The 21886-nt window shown below is 40.3% G+C and overlaps 1 protein-coding gene and 1 long non-coding RNA gene across 3 annotated transcripts in view; one reads left to right on the forward strand and one right to left on the reverse strand.

Annotated features, from left to right (window-relative positions):
* Utx (Utx histone demethylase) overlaps positions 1-21886 on the reverse strand; it is a 39636-nt gene that overhangs the window by 12829 nt on the left and 4921 nt on the right. The window contains exons 1-3 of one of the 2 annotated variants that reach the window (XM_043431814.1): positions 16121-16531; positions 4254-4432; positions 1839-1967 (exon numbers count right to left, since the gene is read on the reverse strand). In XM_043431814.1, coding sequence (XP_043287749.1) covers positions 1839-1967; positions 4254-4350 — 226 coding nt within the window. In that variant the 5' untranslated portion in view covers positions 4351-4432; positions 16121-16531. Of the gene's footprint in view, positions 1-1838; positions 1968-4253; positions 4433-16120; positions 16532-21886 lie in introns of those variants that run through there. The other variant, XM_043431813.1, reaches the window with a different exon arrangement.
* On the forward strand, positions 11599-17212 carry LOC122417910 (uncharacterized). Its single transcript, XR_006262399.1, has 3 exons — positions 11599-11679; positions 16505-16769; positions 17069-17212. It is a non-coding gene; the product is annotated as an uncharacterized lncRNA (long non-coding RNA).

Genomic DNA, 21886 nt, shown 5'->3' on the forward strand with positions numbered 1-21886 from the left:
TTGTGAGCAAGAAATTTGGTGAGCATTTGATTTTCTAATTGAAAATAAAAAAGTAAATCTCTCACGAAAATTGGCTCAAGAATCGAATTTTCCTGGTTTTTTGAACGAAATTTTTCGAATCTTTGAAACTGGGAATTCTGAAGCTGACGAAAAACATTTTTGAGCTTCGCTCGAAACGACAAACTTCGGACGAGAGGAAAAAACGAATTTTCTGATTTTGGAGTGAATACCAAAAGTTTGTTGAAATGCGAAAAGGCCTTGAAAGCTGATGGAAAGATATGCTGACACTTTTTCTTCGATTTCAAACACTAGAAATTCCTCGCTTATTTGGCTTGGCAAGCTTGCCGAAATGTCGTCAAAGAAACACTCATAAAATTCGTTTTACAGACTTATAAACTCGTGAGAGCTCGTACAATAGAAGTAAAATCGTCGACAGTATCGTCCTGAGCACCTGGCACATTCGCTGCTACCCCTTGAGTGGGTTCCGAGCCTGGGAAAATGAGCCGAAGTAGGTAGTGCCCCCTCCACAGGGCCAAAAATCACGTACGCCAAAAATTGCCTCGCGAGGGTTGTCAGCTCGTGAAAAACGATGATGCCAGAAATAAATAGGCGATTTATCAAATGGCCAACTTCATTAATCGTTTATTAATCGTGAATAATTTCTAGTGCGAAGAAATCGCTGCCAATAATGTTGGAGGAGTGAATAACTCGAGGTTCGAAAGTTTCAAAATATTTTTGACAAAGAGGAGCAACGAAAGAACTTTAGAGAAATAAATAACTGAGCAGAAAGCTCGCGATTATCGAATTATTTCAAAAAGCCCCATTTCCGAGTCCGAATTCCGGAGTAAACGAACCCACCGAACCGGAGTAAATAAAAATATTGGGGAAAAATGAACGGTGTGAGAGAAGAGATAAAACAAATCCGGAATAACGAGGAATTAATTGCCTTCTGCGAAGAATTCAATGTGAATCGTGTGCACACCATCTGCCAGACCCATTGAAAAAGTGTTAAAAAAAACGGGGGGATTAAAACAATAAAAGATTAAAATAAATAGAGAAAAAGGCTTTTTTAATCGAAAGGAAAAATCGAAGGGAAATGAGAGGGTGGAAAATAAGGCACGTTTCTTCCTTCTCTCTCCTTCGCTTTCGGGCTTTTATCCTCTCGATCTCCTCTCCCTCGCTCTTTTTCTCTTTCTCTCGCTTGCTATGCTCGATCTCATCCCTCTGCTGACAATCTACCACGGCAATGGGCAACCACCCGACCACCAACCCCGAAGCCATCCACCCCTGCACACCGGCCAAAATAAATCAATACACGTGTCTGCTACTCTCGAGCCGAGGCTCGCTCAACCCTAAACCAAATCCTAGGCTGGCAGCTCGTACACCGAGCAAATGAAAGCGAGAGATGGGGTGGAGGTTGTGTGTAGCGTAACGGGTCATCATCCTTGAGGAAGCTGTTGAAACGTCATCGAACGAGCTGCACAATTCCGACAGGCCTAAAACTCAGCGATAAAGAAAATTTTAAAAGTTTTTCAACACATTTTTTGAGTGGAAGGAATTTTTAAGCCAACGAAACTCTAATGTTTATTCCTGATCCGCGAAAATCTGAGGCTGCAACTCGAGAAGGAAGGAAATAATCATGAAAATATGGAATTCGAAAATGCAAGGGAGAAATTGAAGGACAAAAATTCTCGAACATTTGTTGTTCGGGAAGTGACGAAATATTTGAGAATGAAGCTCATAGAATTTTGGTTTGATTCAAGAGAAGAGCACCAGAGCTCGAAAGATTCGAGAGTATTGAAAAATTGTCAAAAACTATTCAACTTGAAAATATTTACCTAATTGTCGACAAATATCAGCTTTGAGGTGTGACGGTAGTGATTTTTCTTTGAGCAAAGCTTCGTAATGTTCCTTAGCGAGTTTGTATTTTCCTTGAACCTCGTAGAGATGTGCCACGTGAAATTTGACTGGAAAAGAAAGAAAAATATTAATATTGTTTTTAAAAAATATTAAAAAATGAGAAAATGAAAAAAGGTCTGGAGTCTTATGACCATTCGAGCATTTTTATTTCTTCACGTATTTATTCATGAAAATGTTTTGCAACGACTTTTAACTGAAAACGTGTATCACTCGGATTCGGATGAATAATTCAAAGTTTTGGTCCCAAAAAAAGCAGGGAAGCGAAAATTTCGAGGAAACAATTGTCATCGATTTCTCCTTTGGAAACGAGCATTGCCATGCAAGAATGGAAGAGTGAGGCGGAGAGGCGAAGAGGAAAGGACGTGAACTGTGGCGAAGAAGAATGAAAAAACCTGTCTCGATGATGGGGTCTTTGAACTGACGAAAATAAAGCCGAGAAAAATAAACGGGGACCGGTAGTGACTGTCTCCTTTTGGAGCGGAGATATTTTCATACAAAAATGAACGTGCATACGTGCCCGATGACTCGTTCCTCTGTTCTCAACCCTGGATTTCACCGTTCCCTGTTTTTTCTTCAACCATAAAACTCTCATAATTATTTGATTGGAATTGTGGCTGTATGGGCGCAGTAAATTTCTTGGTATATATAAAATTCACTCCGCTGAGAACAAATACGAATAAAAATTCACTTTTATGAAGTCAGACACAGGAATTTTATCTGCCTAAACAAACGTTCTTGTTTGTCATTCAAACTTATTTCTGACGGTGGAAAAAAATTATCTGCGTTGTACAAAAGTTTATGACAAAAGAATCATTTGTCGAGGGAGCGAAACATTTTTTGCGCAGGCAGAAAATTGTTGTCAGCGGCAATCGATGTTTCAAAATTTGAGAATTTTTGGCAGGATGAATTATTTTTATACACAACTGAGAAATTTAGCAGAATAAATAGCTTTCAATGAGAATTTTCCTGCGACGAGCACCAGTGGAACAACTTTTTGTTAGCGCGGATGAGGAGTTTCATCGAAATGATCGATCCGGGATGAGTCATAAGAAGTTTGCAAAGAGCAGGAATAACCGGAGTGTTGACAATTCCACTGAGCACAGTGCCACGTGATATTTTGGGAGAATAAAATCAAATCAATTTGCGCAGAGAAAAACTTGTTGCAAACAAAGAAAATTTTGTGAAGGCCGAAGCAAAATTTCTCACAGTCAGCAAACAATTCTGACAGTGAGACAAAAATTAATCTTCGGAGTAAACAAGTTGTTTGCGCAAAGAACAGAAATTGGCTGTGAGAATAATTCGATTGGTCGCGAGCTGGAAAAGTTTTCTTGCGCAGAGATGGGAACCGTCTGCAAAAGTGATTAATCGAGTAAAAGTAAAAAACTGCGGACGACTGAAAAATATGATGAAACTTTGTATAACCCAGCGGCTGAAGGAAAGTCGATTGATAGTATTATTTTCCATTGGGTAATTGCGACGTCTAAATACGTAACACGTCGAGAGTATCTCGTCACTGGTTATTGAGCCACGAGGGACTAGAGAAAACGAGGTCAAGTTCAGCAAAGAAAGTGAGAACAGTGGATAAATATACGTCTGCTCGAGGCTATTAATCTTCTGGTGAGGCCTTGCAGGTTTGTCTCGGAGATCGATATCGAGTTATCGCTCTATTTATGTATACATTTTTTCCTTTTCTCATTCAAATGTCCTGTGTTAACATCGATTTTCGTGTCTTTTCTTGTTTCATGGTGTTCTGAAATGAACTTTTGTCCCACGAACGGTCGATTCAACTTCACCATTTACCCTTTTATAGCTCAAATTTAGTGACTCTCGTTTTCAGGTAAAACTGGTCGAAATAATTTTCATTTCGTTCAAAGTTTTTCTGATTTTTTCCTCCAAATTTTAACTCCCATTTAAAAAGTTTGAAAAATATCGATTCTGCTTGATCGATGATAATTTTTGACTGTAGTCAAAATATTGTTAGTTTTTATTTCGTTTAAAAATTTTCTTAAGTTTTTGCCGTCATCGAAATTTTGGGAGATATTTTACAAAATCGTACGCTCTATCGATCTGTCAAATCGACGATAATTCGTTGACTGAAAAGATCGAAATTTGTTTTTCCAACAGTACAAATTCTCTTGATATTTTTGATCAATTTTCAAAATTCTTTAAAAAATCGCATCCATCAAATAAATCGACAACTGAAAGTCGTCGAAATTCTGTCAATATTTGTATTTTCAATTTATCCAAGCTTGATTTAATCAATTTTATAATCTTCCTCGTTCCCATTGCATCGAGTGGTTGGTACCCGAGTGAATTTTCAGCTGAAAACTTACTCTCGAGTTTGGAGAAGGAAGCCGGTGTGCTGGCGTCGATTAGGGCTAATGTCAGGTGTTTGAAGGCAGCATCGAAGTCAGCATGAACCTTGAGCATGAGACCTAGTCGAAGGTGAACCTCGCAGGCGCGAGGGAACCCGGGATCGACCCATAACACCTGCTGAAATGCTTTGACAGCCCTGAAACAAAAATAAAACGAGTTCAACGATTAGCTGGAATCCCGTTGAATATTTGCGGTGTACCGGTGCATATAAAAAGGGTGTAAAAATGAGTGGGAATTAATGGAGGCACGAAGGCACGTGTACCGGCCAAAAATGCCCGAAAATGAGTCATTTTTTGGATCGCATTTGATTTTCCTCTTGGAAAATCAAGCTGTGAATAAAAATTTGAAAAAAATATTAATAAATTCATAAAAAATTAATCAAATATTGAGATCGTGGGAAGTTCCGGTTTGCGAGGGATCGAGGAGCGAGGAAAAAAAACGCGGCACCGGTTCGACGAGCTTATTATACATTTCTCGTGCTGCGTTTCTTTTTTTCCATTTATTTAGTTTCTCTCTCACAGCAGCGTGCACAAAAGTATAAAAATAAAAGGAAACGAGAGAATAAAAAGCTTGGAGGGTGCGTGTTCTCGTTTCGTAGCTCGCAGTTCGACGATTTATGCACTAAATTTCGTACGCGTATGTGGATCGAGGAAGAGAGACAGGAAGTGGTCGATGCGTGGATTCGCAATAAACGCTGAAGCTGCTCATCGAATTAGGATCTTCGATAAAAAATTGTTCACTGGAGCCATGCCAGCTACCCCATTCCCCACAATTTCACCCTCAATAATCCTTTTCTTCATCTTTTCGAATAGCTTTACCAAAAAAAAATCGAATTTTTTCAAAATCATTGTTTATATTGAACGACTAAACAAATTATAATTTAAAAAATGCTGAAAATTAAAATTTGCAGCATTTTTTTTGTACACAAGGAAATAATGTATTTTCTCTAGCTTCTTTTACGAACTTTAATTTATCTCTTTGTTTAAATCCATAAAAAACAACTGAATGACGAGTCATCAGAAAAAACAGTTTGCAACTTTCAATTTTCATCGTTTTTCTATTTACATTGAAATTAAATAATTCCGACAACTTTGCTGGAAAGTATAGAGCAAGTACAGACTTATACACAATATCTTAAAGAATTTCCAAAAATTGAAGAGGTTAGACGACTTTTTGAAAAACTCATATTTTCGTAAAATTCAAAATGTCATAAAATTTAAACCGCTCAACCGATATTCCCCAAATTCAATCCCAACCTTCCTATTATGATAGTCTATTTATAAAAAAAAAAATTATTAATAAATATCTAAATTTTCGAAATTTAGAGCGTCGACATCATTTTTATGAAAATTTCAAAACGTCGTCATATTCGTATTTTTTTTTTTTCAAATTCTGATAAAATTATCAGAGAATGAAAAGCTTGTATAGATTAACATCTGTGCAAACCGGTAGCCCGGTATCTCAAACCGTTTCCGAGTTATAAACGTTTGAATTTTGCAGTGCCATAACACACACACACATCCGGACATTTTTTCTAGATATGATTTTTCGATGTTTTGGAACATTTTGAGCACATTGACATTGAAAACTGGAAAAAAAAAATTTTCATCGTCACAAAGCTTCCTGTATGAGGAAATAAAACGACAAATTCATTGAAAAATCGAAATAATTTTTTTCCTTTTTCATAATTTCCTCGGAATCTTCGAATCGATCGACAAAAATAAGGAAATTTATAAAAAAAAGCTCGCAAAATTTATTCAAAATGCAAACTCGTTCGCACGCGATTTGCTTCCGGATTGTTCAGCCAATACGTCGAATTTGTAATAAAAAAAATACACAGAAACCGAATGAATCACCGGAACATTTGCGACTTTCGAGTTACGTGGAATCGAGTCATCTTCCCCCTTAATAATTGAGCTTCCTCCGATTCTTGGCGCTCCGTATCATTGCAGAGAGCGAGTTGAGTCAGAGCGGTGTACCGAATACGGAATCGCTTGACTTACACGCGGAAGGATTGCGCAACGTCCTCGAGGAATCGTGTCCTCGAGAGAGAGAGAGAGAGAGGCTTGCTTTATTCGCAGCATCATCGACGAAGCAAAAACGAAAATAAAGCAAGAGAAACGGGGAAAAAAATGAGAGATCGAATTTTCATTTTCATTTTTTTTTTTTTTTAATTTTGAATTCACCGACCAATAAAATCGCAGGATCGAAGGCTCGAGGAACGAAAAAGTGCAAAATTTCGAAAAACGAAAATTCAAGTGTTGACAAATGTTCCGCGACGAGGGAGAAAAAAAACGAGGATTAGAAGAAAAGAGAGAAAACACGTGTGCGGATACGATTACGTCAATCTTGAGGGTGTGGCATAAGACGGTCTAGCGAATATTTTCATTCATGAAAATGAGCATGTACGAGAGAAAGAGAGAGAGAGGGAGGGAGAGGTCGAGAGTTGAGAAAAGAGGGGCAGGGGGGGGGGGGGGCTTCATTCATCTCTCATGGGCTCCTCAAGAGAGAGAAATAAAGAGCTCGATGTATGAGTCATTTTGTGAGATTTAAATGTGAGACTCGTGTGGTTAACTCGCAAACAAAAAAAAACAGTACGAAACGAGGAAATGCTCGTACATATTCGACTACGAAGAAAACAAGGACTTGGAACGATTTTTTAAATTAAAATTTGTAAAATTTATTTTTACTTTCAATTTGAATTTGAATTTAGTTGAATTTAAATTTAAAATTTATTGAAAATTCAAGTAGAAAGTAATTTTTTAGCATTTTTATATTTATTGAATGATTTTTAATTTTTCAAATGTTTATCAATATTTTGATTTCATTTATTTAATAATAATTGGGGTTAATTAATATTATTATTGACAATTATTCACAACTGAGGATTCGAAATTGTGTAGTTTTTTGTAATGAATTTGCAAATTTTCCCACTTTTCTTTTATCGTATTCGAGAAATCGTTTTTTATTTGATCGAAATTTTGTTTGTTTCATAAATTGTTTGAATTTTTGTTCAATTTACTGTTGTCAAATTGCGTGAAAAATAGTTAACGAAGGCTCGAGAGTTCTCGAATACGTCGAAGCGTGCCTCTGAAGATGTATCTGCATAAGGAAATAGTCGGGTGGAAACGTGACGTTAAGGCAGAAATCGTTTTACCACCTCGTAAATTAATTAACGCGTGAGAACGCAGCGCGCCATGACCCGTTAACGAGAAAAACGTTTTGGCGTTATACTCACGCACAAACGTACGTTAACACACGACACAACCTGGGTGACTTGATTATGCACACGAAGAGGGAAGAAGGCGAAGTGGTCGCAAAAGGGTTCCGAGCAAATCTCGTTACGATAAAACGCTTTCATGTATCTGAATATTTCTGCAATCATTATTTCAAGGTAGCGTTTTTGTACGGTCAATGTAATTTGGAAATTCGACATTTTTACATTCATTACCATTTTTATGAATTTTAATATATATATAAAAAAATTCAGTTTTTTTCTTTTGATTTTGATTGACAGGATTGCCATTCTGGACGAATCGAAAAATTAACATTTTTCTGGATCGTCGAATAAAAATTCAAAGTTTTTGTGATGGAGAATTGAATTTTAGTTAATAAAACCATTAAAAATGATCACCGAGGAGTAAAAACAAAGTTTGAACAGGATGTTGAACGTTTTATCTGAAAGCAATGGGCACAGGTTTGCTACAAAAGAGAAATATGCACGTTTGACCATTTTTATGAATTTTATGAATTTTTTAAATATTAAAAAAAAAATTTATTTTTTTTTGTTTTGATTTCGATTGACAGGATTGCCATTCTGGACGAATCGAAAAATTAACATTTTTCTGGATCGTCGAATAAAAATTCAAAGTTTTTGTGATGGAGAATTGAATTTTAGTAAATAAAACCATTAAAAATGATCACCGAGGAGTAAAAACAAAGTCTGAACAGGATGTTGAACGTTCCATCTTAAAGCAATGGAAATACGTTCGTTACGAAAGAAAAATATGCACGTTTTGTCTCGAAAACCTACGCAGAATGAAAATGTAACTGTACACAAAGCGACATTTGCTGGGGCACTCTCGTAACTCATTAGGTCTAACACAATTTTATCGTTGTTGAGTTACCTAATCCCTTGTTTCATCAACGTTGCAAAGCCTCCCTCGATTTTCTTGTACATAATAATTCGCTTTCTCTCGCTTTTTACTACTTCGTATCGCGTACAGCCGAGCCCAAAAGTATTATTTTTGTCGTTATTACGAGAAATTTATAGAAATTTAATGAATTTTACAAATCAAATTTGAAACAAATGAAAAAAAAGATTTTAGAAAATAAAATTGTTTAAAAAATCTGTTAATAAAATTTAATTGATTATAAAATAGATGTTGGGCCTGTCACCTTAAAAAAAAAAAAAATTCTCTCGATTATAAATAAATTTGGCATTACGCTGAAGCTAAGACGATCTCGAGCAATAAATAAGTCACGTGCAGTGAATGAGGACGAATGAAGAGATTCAAGATGAATTTTACCGATAAAAGTGTACACGTACGAAACGCCACTTGGTTTTTCTGCACCAGGACTCTCTCGAGGAGTGTGCATAAACGATTTTTAATGTGACGTAACAGGTGTGCGTGTTATTTGGTTTGTATGCATATATTTAGTGGTGGGGAGTCGACCCTTTCGGGAAGAAACCCTTTTGCCGGACGAGCGAACAGTTTTCCTTGTACCGTTATCACGATCGTCGTGCTCGAGCACGCCAACACCTTCCCTTTGCAAAGATTACCATCAGCAGCCATTTTGTAATGATTTTTTATCGGATATCCTGCTCATTCTGTTTAGGGATTGTGCACAGATTGCACGTGGCATTATCATTTCCGTTGTTTCGTCAATCCCTCGTTCAATATTCCTTCTGAACAGCCGCCATTTTCCAAATTCCGAAACCCCATTCCCAAACAAGTCCTTAAGATTCCCTAAATTTCGTAATTTTTCTCTCCCGCCTGGTATTTTCAGGCAAACCTTAAATTCGTCATTTAATTCGCTCGTTCAGTCTCATCGAGTTCTTTCCCACTGTATTCAATAACCGCGCCAAGAATTTCAAGCAAAGAAGAAAAAACGTTTTACAACATTTTACGGCATTCGAGTAATCACGCTTTTTACGTTGCATGCACGACCATAAATTTCCTATTCAAATGTCGTGGCCGACCGGTAAAAAAGCTTACAGTCGTAGCAACTTCCGGGTTCTAAAAATATCCAGCAAGAACGAAACTTTGCTGCTGGAGGTGTGTGCATAGACAAGAAAGAGTGAGACCCGAGAAGGGGCAGGGGAGGGGGGAATCCCTGTACGAGCGCCCACGTCATGTCATCGTTACGTATTGTCGAGTCTCGTGTCTTTTGTACACAAACATATATTTATCACGTGTGTATACATACAACATTAGAGACAGGATAGTAGCGCGAGAAAGCGAAACGATCACTGGAACGATGACGTATAACTCTTGCAATCCGCGAGGAGAGCGAACGAAACGGTTTCCCACTGACCCACATTATTAAAACAACGTATATATACGTTCGTCTCTTAACACCGCGAGCCCTCCCACACGCCTTCTAAACGCATTAACGCTCGTCAACGAGCGCTCTTTTTTTCACGCTCGCATTCAACTTTCCTGTACAGTAATGAGCTTATGCTTTCGATAAAAACCAACGTAACACACTCGAAACGACTAATCCTTGATGGAAGTCTCAAGGATGCATTACATCGATACAAAAATAATATTGAAAAGATCAAACAATAAGAAGGAATGACAAAAGTGTCGAAAAACGAGGTTTGGAAAGACCGGTACCTGACGAGACTTATATAGGCCAGAACCTTCCGCCTCGCTCACGAGAAGCCCATCGCGCGTGGCCACCTGGCGGATTTTTTGAGAACTAAAGCTAAAATTACTGTATTTAAATCCAACTGATGGACGTGACTTAGAAAATTGACTGGGGAAAACCGACACTGGACAGCGACTCGAAGAATTGGAAGTTCTATATTTGGCCACCAGAGGTCAGGGTGCCGCTTGTGATTTTCCAATTCCGTAGGCATAAGGGTCACAAACGGTGTTTGGAATTGAGTGGGTAAAAATTAAGAAATAGTTATTGAATTCAACACTGAACATATGGAAATGGATCGAAAAACGTGCAGTTAGCTAGAAATGAAATTGTGAACGGTTTTAAAATAACGTGGGTCGCGAACGTATCCACGACCCACGCAATAAATAGTGGAAGAAGGGGAACAAGACACAGGCGTCGCGACGTCTCACGCGCTAATATATACGTTTCCATACATTCAATACGGACACATACATGCTTGAATATGATCAGGGCCCACCTGCTCGTCGTAAAGCAAAAAATAATTTATGGCTTTCTGCGCCGGGTATTCGTCGAATTTCTCTTTTTCGTCGGCACAAAAAGCCTGAATGAAACTTCATCGATAAACCTTATCAGTGATTAATTCCTTGGTGACATTGTTCATCGTTTTCACCGGTTCATTATTGATTTATGTTTATATACGTACACGCTCATTTGTCCTTCGTAATTACCCGAAAAAACCGATCCACCAGTTTGAGGAAGCAAAAAATTTGCTGCGCACAGAGTCTCTTTTACATCGCGAGGCTGGGTCACGTGTTTTCAGAATGTTTTACGATTACAGTCCCAGACAAAAGTTTCCGGCGGATTCGATTTTCGGTTTCTACAGAACCGAGAAAAATATTTAAAAACTCGCTTTCTGTAATCTCGAGAATGTTAATACTTTTTGATCTTCTTCAGGAAAATATATCCATCGATTTATCAAAGCTAAGAATACTCAATTAAGCAACTTGACTGCTTTTTTATCGAGGAATCATTCAATGGAATGACTCGGTAAATGTGAGTTTTTTTGTCATTCTTATTAATTGATTATAAAAACACTATTTAATAATCAATTTTGTAGAAAAAGAAATTGTTTATAAATGAAAAATTGTTTATAATTGTTCATTTTTGAACGAATAGTGTTGATCGGTTAAATACGGAAATATTGATAAATGAGATTTTTGGGTGGGACCGTATGCGTAAGGCATCGTCAAGTACGAGGATGCGGCCATGACGGTTGTGTCGGTGGGCACGTGCGTTCGCCAAGCCCCCGAGAGAAACGGCAGATGCATAACTTGGATCGCAGCCAGCATCGGGAGCGTAAGAAAGAAAGAAGGGCAGAGAGAGGAAGAGGAATAAAAAATAGAGGGGAGAAAAAAATGAGCGGAGGAAAAAACAGAAAGAGAAAAGTATACAGAACGAGTCGCGTGCCCTCTGAGAGAGTGCCGCCGGTGCGTTTGCACCTGCTGATATTTCACCATCGTGTCTCTCTCGGTGAGTAGCAACACGTGTGCGAGCCACATCATTTTTATTTATTTCCAATATTTCTCCCTCCATATCCGCACTTACGAAATTATTTCTACGTTTAACGAAACTAAGTCCAACAAAGTTTCTCAAAATGATTTTCGTATCAGCAGAACAAAAAAATGTATTTTACATAAAAACGGATGTTATTAAAAAATGACCTAAATTCGGTTGCTCTGACACGGAATACTGCAAAAATTCTCAGAAACATTATCATGCTTACTATAACGGTGGAATGCAGCAAGAAAACAACGAATGGAAACGAAAATGAATGAAAAAAAGAACGTGATTATCCATAATAACAGTAATAAACGAAATGCGAGAGAAAAGGTGGATTGCAACGAAGAAAGAGAGGAAAAAATACAGAAGGATGGAAGTAACAGTCATCGATGTGTCTCGAGTACAGGATGTGGGCAGCTGTTTACCAGCTGGACGACGATATGCCTCGAGCCAATGTCTCATCTGTCTATCTCTTTCTACTTGCAAATATAAAAAGCAAACTTTTATGATATGAACCAAGTGATTATTGAACAATCTCAAAAACGACTGTGTTGAGATTATATTTCGTAGGTTTATTGTAAATTGCTTGGGTCAATAATAATGAAACTTGTGTTCTGAATTGGGTTTCAGATTAAATATCCTCGAATCTTTTATGCCCGAATCACAAGTTATCGAAGTTCTCGCCTGCTTGTGATTTAACCGCGAATATTAACAAAATGGTTGGATGTAGGATAAAAATGGATAGGGCTCATTTTGTAGCGGACAAAATTTCCTACAAAAAAAGTTCCATGAAGAATTTTTCTATCTCGGATAGTTCAGTCCTGGAAGCAGCTCGAAAAGTCCTCACGAACGTTTCGTTACACGTGGCCCTTGAAACTGGAGCCGATTTTTGAGCGGTTCTCGAGAGCAAACTACTCGAGATAAAAAAACATCTCCGAGGACTTTTTTATTGGAAATTTCATGCTCTTCCATATCAGTCCTATGCATTTATCCCGTATCTTCAACCGTTTTCACGGTATCTGCAGACAAAGGACGCGGTGCTATGAACCTTTGGTATTTAGAGCCACGAGAAGGGTTGAGTCCGAAGATCGAAAAGTAACAAACTTTGCGATGGCAAGTTCGATGCTGACACGGAGTTAGGATCGTCATCGAATTAACAGACGACAATCTATTCGTGAAGCTACAGTTGCATACAGTTAATATCAAGTGCATGAAAGTTAGCGAGTCCCGCAGGCAAATTCAATGTCGTAGGTTTTAGGGCGGGTGTCCTCCAGACTTTTCAGAAGCCGGAAGGACAAACGGGTCAATACTCGGTACGCACTATCCCCTTTAAGGGCATCTGGGATTGCGTCAAGGGTGTGGAGGCTGGGCTGGTCACGTAATTTTCTCCGTCCCTTTTCAAGGGCCTCTTCGATGACACAAGAGGAACTCCCCGTTTCTCTTGATAATTAGAAGCGAGGAGACCAATTAAGATTCAACAGTTTCAAAATGGCGGTCCAATAGTTTGAAGAATAACAGAAAAAGAGGTAAATTAAGTTGAAAATCGACGAAAGCAAGAAGCGAGAATGCGAATATGATAAAAAAAATCGATTTTCCAAGCCCTATAAATAGTGTTCGATATATTTGCCCAAATATCGAAATAAATCAAGAACACCCAAGATGGCGTACGATCTAAAAGAAGAAATCTCTCTCCTCGTGCCGGTCCAGCCAACTCGAGCATAGGTATCTGCTTCCCCTCGTTCTCTTCCTCTTGGAAGAGGATGAGAAAGAAAGGGGAAGTAGAAGAGAAAGAAAAGCAAGAAAAAAAGGAGTGGGAGGAAGAACGCATGAGAGTTAGGCTCACCGCAGAACACAAAGGGAAAGGACGGGGGGCTGTTGAACTTTCAGGGTCAGTCAGCAGCCCCGTTGGGCCCGTGGAGCGCACACGCGCACGCGTATGAGAATACATGTGTCCAAGTATGTATATAAATCGTCTGGGAGACGAAAAACTCGGTCCTAGAAACGCTCCGAAACAACGAAAACCTCGTAAAGATCAGCCGTGACCAAATTTTCCATGCGGAATGAGCGATTACGATTTTTTCATAGCAAAAACCTTAACAACGCTCCAACGTTTGAATTCTCGTTCGAAGTCGAGCCGACAAAAAGTTTTGAGGTTGTTGAGCGCGCAACGCCGTAACGCGATGCAATCGAGGATAGCTCGTATCTCAAAAATTCAGGGACAGATGAGCGATATAAATGCGATATTTGCGGGCGAGGTTGCGATAAGAAAAACGCAGTATCTTGACGAGAGCCAAGAGGAGAGTGGGAAAGAGATGGAAGAGGAAGAGAAAGTATTGGAAATAAATAAGGAATGGAGAGTGAAGTGCGGCCGAGACTTTGAAACGAGGTCTAAACCCCCGAGGATCAATTTATCGAAAAACTTGTAGTTTCAACGTAGGAAGCCCATTTATATATAGGAATCCAGGGTCACTTGTATCATAGGGCAGGTAAAGGCATTAAAAAGAAGAAAAAAAAAAGCGCAAAAAAGCGACCGTGAACAAGGGAGAATTCAAAGGAACATAAAAATTTCGTCTGCGTTAAGGTAGAAAAAGGGCAAATGTGTTTAGGTGGAGAAACGAAAATGTTTAGAAAATAAAGAAATAAAAATGAAGTGTGTTTCAGGTAGTGTGGCGGGAGGAGAAGAGAAAATAAAACAAAATTCGCTACGCTAGTAGCTCGTCCTTCGCCCCACCCCGACGCGATGTAAACGCGTTGCAGCAGGGCCCGCACAACCTTAGCCACGCGGCTGTGCCGGCGAGACTGTCGCCCGGTGCGTGCGCGCGTGCCTCGTGCGCAGCCTCTGGCGAGTAGTGGGGACGCTGAGAGGGGCTCGCGTGGGGAAGCGTGCCAGGAGTGGGGGGAAAGTAAATGTAAGCGGAGTGGGAAGGGATGCGCCCAAACGTTAGTCTACGGGGAAAATAACTGTTGTTCCGAGTCCTCGAGACTCGACGGATGAGAAGCATCGTGTGTTACGAACGGACACACGCGCACCCGCATACGAACCCCCTCCCGCCGCCTCGTCGTTCGCTTCATTTTTTCTTTCATCGTGCGAGAATAAAAGAACGCAAACCTCAACTAATTCAACGGCTTTGCGGACGGGAATTGTGATGAAAAGACTTTTAACGTGAACAAATTTATTCCGACCAAATTTTCACTTATCCATAAACGACGAACTCGTTTTTTTGTACTACAATATTACCAGGCCAATATTGAATCGTTCAGAAATTACAAACTGAATCGTGTAATTGAAGATTATTTTCCCTTTTCGTAATTATGACAACAATTGTATTTCCTATCTCTCTATCTCTCCCCCCACCCCGCACGAATTCACGACTTGTTGCTGCATTGACCTACTGACGAAGCCGGGGACACAACTACGAGGAGAGAAAGAGCAAAGCATCAGTGTTCTCTCCCTCTCCCTGATCTCCTTAAGTAAACATGACGACTATCAAATGTGAGCTCACATCGAGTGAAGCGAGCACTCGTTTATGAATAAAAGTGACGTGTCGTCAAAAATTTCAAGAATACTCGGAACGAAATTGTATTACCGCTTGTGTTTGAATGGCAAGCTCAAAAACCCAAGAATTTCATCGGATATTCACGAGTGGAGAGCAAGAAGAAAAAAACGTTCACATATACGAGCATAAGCGTCGTGACAGAGGAAAAAGGAAAAAAATCGGGTTCTCTAATGAATATTTATTTTAGTTCTATATTTAGTATGCGTGGAGTAAAAATAAAAATTAAGAAAAGAGGGAGGAAGGAAAAAATACGCCGGGCGACTCACTATTTAAATCGCCCGTTTAATCCAACTCCACGGAATTTAAATCTCAACAATCCGTTTGCAGGCGTTCTGCATCGGTATTCGTTCCTTTTCTCTCTCTCTCTCTCTCTCTTCCTTAGCACGTTCCCTTCCCCTCCTGCGCCCCTCCCCCGCTCCGCTCCGCCTCCGTCGACGCGTCAACGGGAATTGGTAGTGCTGGAACCAGAGCGCGCTAAACGCTCTTGCGCTCTTGCGTCACAATTTCACTACACTTTATCCGCTGTAGCGTGGAGCTCCGGTGTGCAAGAGAAGGGATGAAGATACAGGAGAAAGATAGAAGGCGCGAGGAAGGAAGGGGGGAGAGAGGGGAAATGAGAAAAATATACAAAGATGCAAACCAAAACAAGAAGCAAACGGATAAAAAATTAAATAAATTAGTTATTAAACACGAGCTTCGTTGTCGATTCGCTGAGTTTAAACAGCCAGCGGACGAACTGTCTCAACTTTATATCTTCTGTATACGTATGCGTATATTATTTGTAAATATGCGTCTCCGAGCACGTACGATAGAGCTTATAAAAAGTGGAACACAAAGCAAACACGATTACGTACTCGAAAGAAGCGGATTTCCGATAACGTACAGCTGCCTCTTCGTTGTAACGATAACTTTCTTTTAAATGAGTATATTTAAATATTTATTAAACCACACTTATCCACCTTCCACTCCGGTATTCACGAAATATATAAATATGTGTGTATTGAAGGTATAGAACGAAGGAAATGAATTTCCATTCACGAGATCGATCAAATAACGAGCACACTTGCACTAAAATTTATAATTTATATTAATTTTCTTATTATTATTTGCATTATCATCCGTGGGGAAGGTCTTTGAAAGGTTTTTTCTTACTCTTCCTCACTTCGCTCTAATTAATACGTAATTTTTTTTTCTTTTCTTTACACACACACTATATAGATATTTTATTCTAATGGCAGTGAGAGCGAGGCTCCTCCCCCGCAGAAGGCTCTCGCGCGACTGACGCGAGACGCCTCGAGACAGCAATTCCAACGAGAGAGGGGCACCGACGCAGGGACGTGGAAGGGGCAATGGGGGTTGCCGAGTTGAGGGCTGAAGGGGGGCTCGAATGCGTGCTCGCTGCTGCGCTCTGACGAGCTGCTCGCGCGACGGCGCTCCCCGAGATCCGGAGGAACGAGGAGAGGGCGAGCGGCCGATACGAGAAACTCTACACATAGGCGCAAGGTAGCCTGCAATTATTCCACGAGACAGATTGGGGCAATGCGGTTCGTCCACTGCTACTTTTTATCCGAGACAATTGAATTATTTTGTGAATCCTTTTTTTGGTTAGACAGAGGAAAAAACACGTCGACTAATGTAAACAGTTTGTCATTCAATTCCACTCCATCAAAGTGAAGTTCTGAATTATTTAAGATACAAAAGCAAAACGACATCCAACGACGTAATTTCGAGAGCCCTTATTTCGATTAAGTTTTGTCATTCAGAGTGGTGATTCTATCAATGATTTTCGTCCCCTTATATAGTTTCCAAACCGTGGCTCAAAAGCAATTCCATTTGCCAAATAACTTTTGGGATCAACTGGGTTTGAATCTTCGATCAACGCCTACACAATCGACCCTAAATATCGCGATGATGGATACACAAAATCCTACAATAAATTTGCAGCATCCATCATCTTGCCTCCATAAGTGGTACAATCTTGTTTCCCTGGTGGAGAAGTTTTGTACCATTCGATATGAAAATTATTAAAATAAACATGGCAGAACCACTGCGACCCAAAATTCCAAACCAACATCAACGGAAGTCACAATATTTTTTTTTCTTTTTCTGCTCTGATCGAACGTTTCTTCTTATTACTATATTGTCCTGGGGATAAAGCATTTCATCATTTCAATTGGCCCAATGCCGAGTGAATAACTTGCAATTACTCTAGTGTGAGATCCCCAACATCCCGAATGTCTTAGTCACACTTGATGACATGATGACTTGTTTGTAACTTAATCACATATCAGTGAATTATTCCCAATACAAGGCGCTGGTGACCTTGTCGAAAATCTCAATGAGCTATAGGGATGGTGCAGATTCGATAGAGGGCAGGTCGAAAGTACTCGTGGCGCCTCTAATGTCATAAATTATAAGTTTTTGGGGGTAGCACTTTCAATACTTTGATGGAAATATAATCATAATAATGTAATATATATATATAATAATACAATAATGATAAAAGACCCCCAAAAGCTTTCACTTTTCATCACTAGTGGCGCGGTAGTCTACTTGCACCATCCCTATAGAGCATAGATTCGAGGTTTTCTGGGACTACCAAAATTCTCGACTTCAGAAATTCATTTCAGGATTATCGAGAGCAACCCCAAAAAAGATCATTATAAAACCTATCGATCCTTCCTTGTCCCCTTTGTTATGAAAAATCAACAATGATCCTATAAATCGGTAAATTCTTGACGTCTTGGCAAGGGTAATTAGAATCTCATTGGCTGTTCAAAGGGTGGGTCTGATCGTTGCGAAAAATCTTTGTACGTAATACGAGCGCGTGAACCCCATAACCTCCATCACTCTCTCGTCTCTAGATACGCTGTTTCGCACGGGTCGCGGCTGGCAGTAGAGAGAACGCTACCGCTGCAGAGACCCGAACACACACCTCGCGAAGCAGCGTTACGAAAAAGACCAGAAAAAAGTAGTCTCGACGAAGGAAGCGGGAGGGAACGGGGGGGGGGGGCTAAGCAGACGCATGCGCGATGATCTTGTTTTGCCAAAGCCGTGTCATTCGGGGCGAAGGATGGAGGGGCGGGGGCACCGGTTTCGATACACCGCGAGATGTGAAATTTCCTCGAAAATTCAATTTTACTACTAAAATTAGTAATGGGCAGCGGTGCCCTCACGGAGTCACGTGACTCAATGCAATTAACATTCACAAAGGACCGAAAATACTTTTCTCCAAGTATGCAACGAGTTCCAATCTCCGATCCAAGCATCCTTCGATCGCATATATTTCTAAATGCCTGAATCCTCCAGAAATGGAAAGATAAAAATGACGAGCATGGCGGAAGAGACAGGAGAAGGAGAAAAAACATTGTGCAATATTTCAGGTGCTCGCGCTTATGGCGAGAACTCGACTGTACGTATCCTTGGGTCGTAAGAGAGTGAGAGAGTAACGGTACTTGATCTCTACATATATATAAATATATATAAATATAGAGAGTCCTTGCTCTTTGCTTCTATCCTTGTTACGAGCCAAACAGTATGGGGAAACAAACTGGATTCTCCGTGTGTGTGTATGTGTACGAAATGAGACGTAATGTTTTCATTATTCATTATTCTCAAGCCATTAGGGAATCAATTTTTCACGACTTCGCATAAGCAATCATGTGTACTTGGAACATTATCGAAAAACGAGGGTTTTTCGTTATCAGGGATACTGTCAAAACATCTTTTGCTGGGGCTCTTTGCTCAAGCAATTTGTGGCTCGTGTCCGCTAGGTGGCGGAAGACTCGACGCTCTCGCGTCAACGTGAGTGGCCTCGAAATCCTATATGAATAGGGACCTAACCTAACTTTTAGGCGTTTTCGTACAGAATCAATGGGGAACCGATCAGCGAGGGTTATTCGCATTGAAGCAAGTTAGTTTCATCCTTGATGTGTAAATTGTCGTTGAAATATCGGAAATCTTGATATATAATTAGAAGAGTTAATGATGAAAATTACCACGTGAAGTTCAAACACAAGAATAGACGTGAGCCGGTGGAGGCTTTCTTGGATACCGGAAAAGGATGCAATCCGTTATACGGCGGTGAAAAGAAGAGGCACACGCGGATGTTGTAGCTAAAGAAAGCTGGACAGGGAGAAATAGGCTCGGGTGTGTATTGTGATGATAGCACTGGAGTTTCGGAGGAAGCGACTCTCCTAAAGCACTAAAGGCGCGTGAGCGTGAATTCCAGAAGCGAGCGAAGAACGTATAAATTCCGAAGGAGCACGAAAGCAGCTCGAAAAAAACGGGTTGCTACCCATTCAAAAATAGTCGGAGAATCGAGCGGTTGGAAAAAAGGACTGCCCCAACGTGATCAATGTGCACTATGTAGATATGCAGCGAAAGTAATTCAATAAACCAATCGATGAGATGGATTTAAGTGAGGAATTTTTGTTTCTGTATTTCGGAAGATATCAAGGTGATGAGGATGAGCATCGGACGCACCACGATGTCGATGTCGTCGTCGTCGTCGTCGTCGATGACGGCGACTTCATGGTGTATTGAACTCAGTGGGGTCGTTCAACTCGGCGCGCGCAGCCATCTCCTGCGCTCTTTCGCGTGCCCCGCCTCCCTCGTGCGACCGTGACGTCACGCAAACACATGTACACAAGCGGGAGCGAGATAGGAAACGAGACGAACGATCGCTCGCGTCATCTGTGGTAGAGACAGCCGAACTTAAGCAGCGTCCCGAAGCCTGGTTCATGACGTCGTACCGTTTCATTCGAGCGCCATCTTCTCTCTGCTAACCAATGACGTCATTGCTTAAGCAATCTTTTTAGGATATTATCTCTCTGTTGATCTCCCTCTCTCAGTGTTTTGAAACCTCTCGATTGTGCATTGAGAATACGGAGAATGCACTTCGTACTTCCGTGCTTGTAGACTACGCGCGTACCCACGCAATAGCGAACACCAACGAGCTGCTCAACCACATCAATTTTCAAATTGACGGATCTCCGAAACTAATCGTTCGACTTTTCCCGAACCTCAGCACTCTTTTGGGTCTGACTGCTCTAAAACTTTGTAGTTCTTACCCCAATGAAAAAAGGTGCAGAACCTTAAAAATGGTTCAGGGAGCCGATTTTTTTCATTCTTGAGGGCTGAAGAAAATTCTTCTGAGCATTGAATTCGAGCAAGCTGCTCTGAAACTGAAACCAATCGAGTTATTCGTTACTTTGGAAAATATGTTTTTCGCCTTTGAACCCTACTAGACGAATGCAGTAGATTCTGCTATTCAAAATAAAGATGAAACGTTTTTGGAGCTGAATATCGATCCCCTCGTCCTCCCTTTAAATTCTCCTGGCCAGTTTGTTAACCGGACTTGTCGAGCAACCACGTTCGCGGCCAAGATTTGCTATATACATATATACATATATATAAATACACACACGTTTCTCTTGCTCGGCCAGAGTTTGTTGACTCTCAGTTTCAGCGCACCGCGGCTGACCATGACCTCGCCGAACGATCCGCAAAGTAATAACGTGTTACGTCTCACGCTTCGTCACACCGATTCTCTCTCTCCCTCTTTTCCCGAGCATTATTTCACAAACCAGGCCGTTTACAAGTGTATCATTGTTCATTTTTTTTCCTATAGATCGACATGAGTTTTTTGGGAAGGGCACAACATTGGAACAATCGCTAAACCACTCTGTCACCGTCCACCCATTTCCGAGTTGGGCAGCAGATTTTTTTATTATTAATATTTGGCGACAAATTTAAGAAACATAAACGCTCATACAGAAATAAAAAAAAGTAACGAATTAATGATCCACATAAGCGTAACGAGGCCAAGGAGTATCGATCGGTAAATCTGGGTCGTTACTCGTGACGTGCAAAAGCCTGTGCATGTGGCTATTAACGTACGATGCATATTTACACAGAGGTGAATTGTCTCTTTTTGCGTGAGCGTCTCTATCTGTGTTTTGGGGCTTGACATTCACATACAAATAATTACTGCTGATTTGAAACAATTCGTTATTGCCAGGCTACGCAGGCAAGGATTTTGTTTTTTGCAGAAGTCGAACCAATTAACCAAATTTAGTGCCTGAAATCGTGGCTCTGTTTGTGATTCGGAAACGCGTCGAGTAAGAGGTTGACGTTTACGGGGTGGTACATTCTTGAAACCTGATCAACAGTTTTTTCAATTAGAATGCATCGAACAGTGGGCAAATTAGAAAAAAAAATCGTTTTAAATGCAAATTTTTGGAACAATGGAACGAGTGTGTCATGAGAAACTGGCAACTGGCTCAGTTTATGTCTACGTGACAAATGCTCAAGGAGAATTGCAACATTAGCTGCTACATTGAGGGTGCGAATGAAAAATAGAATGATCGGGGCTGAATCCTTAATCCGAGAAAAGGTTTAAAAATATACCTATACATACGAATCCATAGTTATAGGTGTACACGAGAGATTGCACGTGGTCCAGCACGCGTAAGGGGATAATTCAACGATGGGGGAGGACTTCGATTGTATTGAAAGTTTCATACGAGGGCTACGAAAAATTTACGATCGTCAGGGTGAGCGAGAATTAACCCTCCGATACAAAAGGCTCACGCACACCAAAAAAAAACCCTTTTTCA

This window comes from Venturia canescens, chromosome 11, assembly GCF_019457755.1.
Source record: "Venturia canescens isolate UGA chromosome 11, ASM1945775v1, whole genome shotgun sequence".
Lineage (NCBI taxonomy): Eukaryota > Metazoa > Arthropoda > Insecta > Hymenoptera > Ichneumonidae > Venturia > Venturia canescens.